Source organism: Misgurnus anguillicaudatus, chromosome 22, assembly GCF_027580225.2.
Source record: "Misgurnus anguillicaudatus chromosome 22, ASM2758022v2, whole genome shotgun sequence".
In the NCBI taxonomy this organism is placed as follows: domain Eukaryota; kingdom Metazoa; phylum Chordata; class Actinopteri; order Cypriniformes; family Cobitidae; genus Misgurnus; species Misgurnus anguillicaudatus.
In genome coordinates this window covers 27,378,791-27,388,817 of record NC_073358.2, presented here as the reverse complement: position 1 = coordinate 27,388,817, position 10,027 = coordinate 27,378,791, and the positions used below count along the sequence as shown (strand labels likewise).

General features: G+C 41.7%; 1 protein-coding gene across 3 annotated transcripts; it reads left to right on the top strand.

Annotated features, from left to right (window-relative positions):
* The first annotated feature begins 4,377 nt into the window (after window positions 1-4,377).
* LOC129440432 (uncharacterized) lies at window positions 4,378-9,803 on the top strand. 3 transcript variants are annotated; one of them, XM_073860920.1, is made up of 5 exons: window positions 4,378-4,484; window positions 4,567-4,688; window positions 4,985-5,062; window positions 6,415-6,552; window positions 9,550-9,803. In XM_073860920.1, the coding sequence occupies exons 4-5, from the start codon at window positions 6,416-6,418 to the stop codon at window positions 9,773-9,775; spliced, it is 363 nt and encodes a 120-aa protein (XP_073717021.1). In that variant the 5' UTR covers window positions 4,378-4,484; window positions 4,567-4,688; window positions 4,985-5,062; window position 6,415; the 3' UTR covers window positions 9,776-9,803. The 3 variants fall into 3 exon arrangements, with proteins under 3 accessions (XP_073717021.1, XP_073717020.1, XP_055055771.2); XM_073860919.1 differs by having other exon boundaries at window positions 4,977-5,062; XM_055199796.2 differs by lacking the exon at window positions 4,985-5,062 and having other exon boundaries at window positions 4,379-4,484.
* Window positions 9,804-10,027: the final 224 nt, after the last annotated feature.

Here is a 10,027-nt window from a genome sequence, read left to right as displayed (position 1 = left end):
GGCTCTATCCTATCTAGCCAGAACCGCTGTTTTTCATCCTAATCCTATGGCCAAACCTAACTCTAAAGCAAACATCTCACGAGGTTTGGCCGTAGCAGTATCCCCTGTAGTCTCAGTCTCAGACGTAACGCCCACAGAGTGTTGGCTAAACGTCTGAAGTTTTTCGTACACTTTTCTGGAAACCCTGTGAGAATGTCAAAGTCGTCTTTGATTGGTTGAAATAAACCGGATTTCCAGGAGACGCAAGTGTCGCGATTAGTTTTGGCCCCTGGAAAACAAAGCTCTGACGTTCCATTGAGGAAGAGAATCAGTCGTGTTCACGTGGATAATAATGAGCAGTTATCATGATCAGCTGAACATTGGATTCTCAAAAATATGCAAAGTTCGCAGCATAGACTCTCTAAAAGACATCCAAGAGTTTTGCTTGAGGCAGTTAGTGTAGCCAAAAAGTTTGGTTCTCCTGAATTGCTTGTATGTGTTAAAAAGTGGAGAGATATGCTTCAAACAGACGTTTAACGGGAGCGTCTCATTGGTGTGGCTGTTGATGAAGCGCACCACGTTGTTCTATGGTGAGTAATGTTGTTTATTTAGATGCTATTCCGTTGCGGCTGGTAATTTCAATAACTGACTTGTTGCCAGCTGGCTCGTTATTGTGGGGAGTCAGAAACGTTACGCTAGACAAAACAAACTGTGATTGGTTGTTTGACATGTCGGTCAAACAGCTCGTGGGCGGGCTTTGTCCAGAAAAAGCATACTATCCGTCCTAAATAGTATTCGAAACTAGAATTAGTACGTCCCAAATGGTAGTATGTTGAAATGAGTATCCCAAACATACCTGGACGGTCTACTATTTCCGTTTAGAATTCGAAGTGCAGATCAATGCACACTCTAAGGGCTAATATTGCCCACAACCCATTGCATGCGGGAGAGAGTAGCAACCACACTGACCCTCTTGCGTATTTGTAGTAATACTGTGGCTGTAAAAATGTTAACTTTATTAGTCCAACGAAAGAAACATGGTTACTACACTTTTACTAGTAAAAGCATGGTTCATTTTCATCTGGGTATTTTTGAGTTATATACATAAGTATAAAATACGTTAAACAATAGTTATACTATAAACTTTAAATATTTTGACTTTAAAATAAGTAGCCTTCATTTACACACATTGACATGAACGTCAGAACCAGCCGCCTCACAAACGACCTGGTTTGGGTCTAATGACGCTCTTCACTCAACTTGGTAGAACACATTGTAAAATGTATTGTGAAAAAAACGATGAGGATAAAAAGATGGGAATAGTAAATAAAATTATATTGGACATAAGTTATAAGAATGAATGAAATATTGTTAACAGTCGTGGTGTGTGTAACTAGGCAACCACGTTTTCGTCCACGTTGCATGACGTCATCGAAGTATGTCCCAGAACGTGCATACTATTTTGCTACACAGTCAAAAGTATGTACGTTTTCCTCACAAAACAGTACATATTTTAAGTCGTAGCATAAGTAGGCGAAATGGGACTCAGCATATACCCCCTGTAGGCAGAACCCTTGAGGATTGTTCGACTTCATGCGGCGCCGCAAGAATCGACAGCTGGAAGAAGTCAAAGTTCCGCGAGATTAGGCTTGTTTGAGATTAGCAAATTCTGCGCAGAATCGATCACCGGTGATCAGCGCAAGATGCATGTCGGTTAGAAAAGTGTCCGACTTATGTCCGACTTGCTCTGATGTCACGCTGACGTGTGCAAAATAACTCTCGCGATGGAGAGGCCGGCTCGTCGGATTCTACAGCCGAGCGCAGTTGCTCTCCACCGACTGCGTTGACGAAAAAGCACGATGGGAAAAGACTTGCTGACGACACATCTTAATGCTCATTGGCCCGGGGATGTCAGCTGATAATTCTAAAAACTCTAATTCCTATAGTAGTTTTTATATTAATTCAATTGTTCTTTACTATGACATTAATATTTTTAATGAATTCCTGTAAACTTTTGTATTGGTGTTGATTGATTTGTACTGTGAGCTGTTAATATTTCAAACAACAGAAACGAATTGTATTACCACTAGACTTAGATTTATTCATCCCAACATTTACTAAGTAACCTTTTCCAGTAAAGAACAGTTCACCTTCGTTGATTCTCCTTGATGTTTGTAGTCGACTGGACTGCGAGATTGGTGAAGTGTCTGACTTATAAGCTCTTTTTTCACTCCTCCCCTCACTGCAGCCGTCTGCTCTCGTCTGAATTTCAGGCAAGGCAAGCTTCAAACAAGCCTATTGATTCAAGAAATCACATTTCGTCTCGCTCTCGCGATACTTTGACGTCATCTTCGGCGCCGCATGAAGTCGAACAAGCCAAATGGTTTGGCTGTGTCTGCCTGTCATCATTGGTCAAATAACTAACGTTGACACGTTAGGGCTCAGTCACACCAAAAGCGTTTATGGCAGTTGCAGGCGCCTTTTTTGAATGATATTCTATGGGCAGGGCGCGTTTGCGCGCTGTTTATGCGCGCCGAGCGCCTTGCGGTTTTCTGCCGCCTGCTGCGCACGCGTTTTTGAAGGAGCGCTGAGAGCGGAGGAGCGCCTAGGGTTGCCAACCGTTCCGTATAATACGGAATCGTCCCGTATTTGACACATAAAATTCTTGTTCCGTATTGAACTGATACGGAACGCAGTTTGTTCCGTATTTTATGAAAATTAATTCAGTGCAAATACATGACAGACACATAGCTTATAATATGTCAGCCATGAACAAAGACCGCGTCATTTGTATAAGAAAACCCTGACGGTGCGGTAATGTCTCCCTCTGTTTATCTATGATCAGCGTAGCATTTTTCACATCCTGCAGCCACGTCAGGGAATGCCCTTTTAATTGGTCGTTTCAGTCATGTGATGTCGCGTATCATAGCAACGATGACGACAAGTGACAACAGCGGGAAATGTAAAAATGACTGCATCCGAGCAGCCGGCGAAAAAGAAACGAGCACAAAAATATAGAATTGAATGAGAAAATGACTACCCGTGGCTGGAATGCGTGAGGGACAATGAATACACGGCCAATTGTACCATATGCGATCGCGTTTTTTCTGGTTGTCACGGCGGAGTGTGTGATATAAAGCAGCACGCATGAGGAGATAATCACAAGAGGAGGGAGAGACTGCGGGCACAGGATGGAGCTATGTCAAGGTTCTTGATCGTCAGTCGTCTCCAGAGGCTCATATGGTATGTAATTATGTGGATTTTTAAAACTCAAATATAGTTGATAAGAAAGTGATTATATTAAAAGAGATAGGCTAAACCTGTACTATCTCTCCAGTGCTCTCCCTCTGTTCCTGTGTCCCGGTCCCTCCCGTCTCAATGTGTCAATCATTTCTGATGGGTTTCTTATTAAATAATTATGGATTTAGATTGCGCAAGGTTTAAAAAGGGGGTGGGGTCTAAACCATGGTTCATTGTTGGCAAAATGATCATGATTGTCTTTATATTTCACATGTGGTTCAGTCTTGTATACTTATTAGGCATACTTTGCTTTTCATTAAATATTTAGGCTTAAGAAGTTGTATGAAATATATTTATCTAAATTTATTAATTAGTTTCCACTGTTTTCATCAGAAGTCTTCATTTCAGGGGTAATTTTTTTCAAAATTGACTTTCGTGGGGGCATGTCACCGGACCCAGGCACCCCCCCCCCCCGTTCCTTATTTCCATTTCAGAAAGGTGGCAACCCTAGGAGCGCCTGACGTCATTCGCGTCTTCCATTGTCCAATCGAATGAGGGGAGAGGCGGGCCTTACGTTGTGGCGAGAGAAGTTTACAGTTGCTTTGAAGAACCGGACTCCACTCGCTCACTCTCTCCTGCGTGTTTGTGCTCCTCTTATCCTCAAACAAGGTCAGAGCAAGCGCCCTCTTTTTAAAGTTTCTGCTAATATGACAGTTAACAGCAAAAGAGCGCTCACGCTTCAATATTTGATTGACAAGACAGCTGACTCGGTGGTTGCTTAGCAATATGAAAAGCCGAGCTGCACTGCTCTTTTTAAAAAAAGGCAGTGCGTCGCGCCTTGCGTTTGCAAGCGTTTAAAGCGCTTTTGGTGTGACTGAGCCCTTAGACAGTAGGTTACGGTTTGCTCTAAACATTTATTTAACAAGTATATAAGGTGACTGCAATTTATTGATACAAAATTAATTGTATTTTTTGTTCAAATATAAATATTGCTTCCTGCTCATTCCTTCATGTGGTGCGATAGAGGTTTTTGTATTTATAAATTTTATGCCGTTTTTAATGGCAAAACGAATTTTATATTGTATCATAAAAATGTCCATCAGCGCAACTGTACACAATATTTCAATAACTTTAATATTTAATTATAATATTAATAAACAGAGTAATGCCATGACCATAATCGTACCATTTAAAAGACAAATTCAGTTATGTTTTAAACTTCCATTTGTCGTTTTCTAACCGTCCGGTAAAGGAAATACCAAAAGGTAAACTAAGGCTGGAAAAATAATTTGATTTTTACCCAAACAAACAAAAAAAATTTATGGTCATGATGTTTTCTTTTTACAGTGTTTATTCTCATATATTTTGTCTCAACCATTCCTCATCGCCACGTACAAGGCTCAAGCTGTTGTTCGTGACCTAATGATGTGACCGGAAGAATCAAACATCGCAACCGAATACAACATAAGGTAGATCAAAGAGACTGGCTTTATACAAACAAGCTCACAGTTATGCCGCGTTCCAGGCAACCTGTACCCGTGTTTTTCCAAACTTCTACCCGTGAAAGTGCACTGGAACTGCAGTCAACCCGTGACTTCCCACCCGTGGCCGTGAACTCGCACTACTAGATCGATACTCCCAGTTCCGAGTCGTGGTTGTGAAGTCGTGATTCACGGGCTCAAAAGCCTGCCTGGAACGCAGCATTAATTTTGCTTTAGTTAAGTTTCATTACTTTATTAAAAATGTTTTACATGTAGTTTTTAAGCTTCAGCTCCACTGTGCTCACATCACATGAATTAACCACTCAGGAAGCAGGAAAAACACCATTCGAGATTCTCACATTGTGAGTAGGCTAATATGCAAGCTCATTTTGAATTCAAAATGTTGAGTTCATGGTATGAATGCACACTAAGTGTGCCTTATACCATATAAAATGTCCAGAGATGGCATCAAAAAGCCTGAAGATAAAGATTCTAGAAAACATTTGTCCAAGCATCGAGGCCTAGTGGTTAGAGTGACTTGATTGTAACCCAGAGGTTGATGCTTTGATTCCCACAGCTGGCAGGAAGTGACTGAAGTGTTTTGGTGTTGCAGTGATAGTTGTCCAGTAGTATTTGTGGCTGTGTGTGAAATGTAGAGACAATTATATCTCTTTCACTTTTTCTTTTATTGGTCACTTGGTGTTTGATCATTATAATCTGGGAAAAATCCATAAAATAACAGTATTTGGCTGCAGAACCTTTTAAAGAAAAAATCCGTAAAATTATTGGACATTTTAGACATTATTGGAATTAAGAAATTTTACTTTAATTTTTGCGATATTTGTTTGGAAACCATTGCTTCCAGTCATTTGACAGTTTTTCTGTATTTTTACAGTGGGGTTTTGGAAATATTGTGAGTGTTTCTGACAACATTTTACTTCAGATAACTATAGCAGCAAAGAACCCACAACAGCGCTCAGATGCTGATGAGATCAGTTTGATGTCTGCTGATGACATCCCCTCAGTTTGAATGGGCATAATGCCTCTGGCCCCATTGACTTCCATAGTTGGGAAAAAAATACAATGGGGCCTCTGATCGGTTTGGTTATAAACATTTCTTAAAATATCTTCCTTCATCATGTTCATCAGAACAGAGAAATTTATACAAGTTTGAAACATGAGAATGAGTATATGACAGAATTTTTGTATGAACTATCCCTTTAAATAAAATGGGTCTCTTCTTTTAAGACACACTTAATACCCTAAAGCAGAGGTCTCCAAACTTTTTTGATGTAGTACTCAAAACTTTTTTGTTTTACTTGTTGATTTTATTTTATTTGTTGATATGTTTTATCATGTTTAAAATGTTAACATACATAAAATAAGCCAAGCTAATATAAAATATGTAAATACATTTTAAAATTGAGGCTAGAATGTTCTTTGGCGGGCAACTCACAGACTCCGTGCAGGCACCATTTTGGAGACCACTGCCCTAAAGGTAGTATTATGCATAAGTTCTACAATGTATAAGTTGTAAAAAAAATATTTTTTAAATGCTAAAATCTACATGGATCAAAAGGGTGTACTCTTTTAAGATATAATTTATACCAGAAAGGTATTAAATGCATTAATTGTAGAAAAGTAGGTTTAAGTAAATTTTTTTAAATGCTAAAATCTACATATTTATGCGTGGTATCTTTCTGTGTTGTTTAAGGATGGAATCAGGTTTTGTGTCACAGTGGCTGAACTCTGATTTTTTCATTGTGTTTGTGGTGGTGCTGGTGCTCCTTTTACTGGTCATCTTTGCTGTCTGCTGGGTCATAAGACGTCAACATACACAGAGAACAACAGAGTACTAACACATGCACTCACAGAGATATACATTCACATCTAAATTCTTTCTAGATATCTAAATATGTACATAATAACTTTTGTACCTTAGGTTCTGAGAGTGTACAGACTACACTCACCTAAAGGATTATTAGGAACACCTGTTCATTTTCTCATTAATGCAATTATCTATGTATTATCTGTGTATGTGTGTATCTTTTGTGTGTGTAATCTTAGATGCACGGTGAAGCACTTTGGTCAGCCATATGGCTGTTAAGAAATGTGCTATATAAATAAAGTTGAACTTGAACTTGAATCTAATCAACCAATCACATGGCAGTTGCTTCAATGCATTTAGGAGTGTGGTCCTGGTCAAGACAATCTCCTGAACTCCAAACTGAATGTCAGAATGGGAAAGAAAGGTGATTTAAGCAGTTTTGAGTGTGGCATGGTTGTTGGTGCCAGACGGGACTGTCTGAGTATTTCATAATCTGCTCTATGTCATGGTTAATTCCGTGTCATGTTTGTATCTGTTCCCATTGTCATCACCTGTACATTTGTTAATGATCACCTGATTCATTCCACCTGTGTGTCATTAGTCTGTATGTATTTATACCTGTGTCTGTGTCACACTCATTGCCAGATCATTGTCGTTGCTACCATGTTTGTACTGTCCCACCATGCTCATCTGTTCCTGTGTTTACCTTCCTCTGTTATTTTGATTCCCGTGTTTTGTTTTCCGTTTATTTATTAAATGTTATTTATTCAGTCAACAAACTCTGCACTTGCGTCCTCACTTCCTCACTCCTGCAAACCAGTCATGACAGAATGATCCAGCCCTTCAATGACACAGCGGGTTCGAGGAGGAGAGCTTCCCCTAATATTTTTTTGAGGGGGAGTAGTGGACATCGGAATCTGCAAGCTGCGAGGTTCCGATGCCCATTGGAGTTTACCGAGAGGGAACGCTCAGTACTCCAGACTGGGCTCAAGTTGGCCGTCACCACGCCCGATTCATTCCCCGGGGTGGTCGTCGCGGCACTTGAGCCTCTTCTTGTGAGGGTCGAATTCTTCGGATCGGTTCCCGTGACGGTTGAATCTGCTGAGACGATTCCTATGATGGTCGAATCTTCTGGGTCGGCTCCTAGGAGAACCGCCGCCATGCTCGATTCAGTTCTCGGGACGGCTGCTGCCATGCTCGATTTATTCCCCGGGGTGGTTGCCGCCGTGCACGAGTCGGTTCCCGGGATGGTCGTATCCTCGTCGAATCCCGTAATGGTCGAATCTTCAGAGTCGGTTCCCGCGATGGTCGAATCGTCAGAGTCTGTTCCCGAAAGGGCCGGTTGGGAACAATTTGCCCGAGGCAAGATGGCCGTTCTGGTTTTGCCGGATTCGCCCTGGCCTCCTGTTCTGCCGGCTCCACCTTGGTCTCCAAGCCCTCCGTCCCTTCCCCAGATCCACCCTCCTAGACTTTTGTTTATGTTGGAGTGTCTGGGAGCCACTCTTTCAGGGGGGTAATGTCACGGTTAATCCGTGTCATGTCTTGTTTCTGTTCCGATTGTTGTCACCTGGACATTCATTAATTAATTATCTGCCTCATCACACCTGTATGTCATTTAGTCTGTGTATTTATACCCCTGTCTGTGTCACACTCACTGCTGGATCATTGTCGTTTCTACCATGTCTGTTCCAGTTAACATTTATCTGTTCCTGTGTTTTACGTACCTGCCATGTTTTGATTCTCATGTTTTATTTATAGTTTATTTATTAAATGTTATTTATTCACACAAACTCTGCACTTGCGTCAACACTTCCTCACTCCTGCATCCCAGTCATGACAGAATGATCCGGCCAGTAAAGGACGCAGCGAGTTTGCAGAGGGGAGCTCCCCCAAGTTTTTTTTCGAAGGGGGAGTAATGGACATCGGGATGCGCTGTCCGCCGTGTTCCGACACCTACTGGAGTCAGCGGAGAGCGAACGTTCGGGTCTCCAGGCTCGGCTCAAGTTAGCGGCAGCCACGCTCGATTCATTCCCCGGGGTGGTTGTTGCAACACATGAGCCGGGTCCTGGGAGGCTCGAGTCTGTGGTCGAGGTTCCTCTGACGGTCGAATCTTCAGGGTTGATTCTTGGGATGACCCCCGCCGTGCTTGATGCAGTTCTGGGATCGGCCGCGGCCATGCCCGATTAATTCCATGGGATGGTCGCTGCGATCTACAAGGCTGTTTCCCCGAGACGGGTGGAGTTTATTCCTGGGCCAATTGAGTCCTCGTTGGTTCCCGTGAAGGATGAGTCGTCTGAGTCGGTTCCCTTATGGGTGGAATCTTCTGAGTCAACTCCCAGGATGGTCGAATCTTCTGGGGCGGTTCCTGTGTCGGTTGAACTTTCGATGTCAGTTCCCGCGATGGTTGAACTTTCTGAAGCAGTTCCCGCGATGGTTGAACTTTCGAGGTCGGTTCCCATTATGGACTACGCACCAGAGACTGTTCGAGTATTGGCCGGGCTGGTGGCGTCAGGTTTCGTCCTGTCTCCAGTTCGGTCCAACCGGTCGTGGTCTCCTAACCCTCCGTGGTCTCCTAACCCTCCCAGACTTTGTTTTGATTGATGTCTGGTTAATTCCGTGTCATGTTTGTATCTGTTCCCATTGTCATCACCTGGACATTTGTTAATGATCACCTGATTCATTCCACCTGTGTGTCATTAGTCTGTATGTATTTATACCTGTGTATGTGTCACACTCATTGCCGGATCATTGTCGTTGCTACCATGTTTGTACTGTCCCACGCTCATGGTGTTCCTAATAATCCTTTAGGTGAGTGTACATTGTTTTAACCCTAACACTATGAGGATATCACAAATCCTCAAAAGAGCATACTTATCAGGTATAGCTCACTTAAAGGAAAAATTGTCTCAAAAGGATTATTAAATACAGCTCTAAAGAATTAGACTTTCAAACATGAATGCATTTACAGCATGTCTTTATCATGTACTTATGAAAGCTTTATTTTGGTCTCTATTTCTCAAGGAAGATGGCTGAAATACAGATTATTCCAATCGATGCTTCAGACAGGGGGAACGTACCCAGATTTACCCTGAAGATTGTGACTGAGCAAACACATGCAACAGAGCTTGTAGAGATGTTAACTCATAGAGGTCACTCAATTGTTCCAGATCACCATGACAATCCTACAGTCTCTGCTGTTACAGCAGACGATGACAAAGATTATAAAGATGCATTACAGAATTTATAAATAAATAAAACATCTTGTTTTATGCTGATTGACACGTATAATTGTTCATGTCAACTTAGAAGTTTACTTTGTCAATTAAGCATTCCTCCAACATGAAAATAAATATATTTCCACTTACTCAGATATTTAAGTAACTTTAAGCTTAGGCTACATGTCCTATGGGTTGTTTCAACCCATGGTTGGGTAAAAACAACCCAGGTTTATTCATAAGCCAGTAGTGTGTTTTGTATATTTACACAGCCATTGGTTGAA

What these genes read in the sequence shown, in the direction of transcription:
- LOC129440432 (XM_073860920.1), top strand. Translation starts at nt 6,416, where the DNA reads ATGGAATCAGGTTTTGTGTCACAGTGGCTGAACTCTGATTTTTTCATT. An exon ending in CATACACAGAGAACAACAGA is followed by an intron (nt 6,553 to 9,549) that starts GTACTAACACAT and finishes CTATTTCTCAAG; the next exon opens with GAAGATGGCTGAAATACAGA.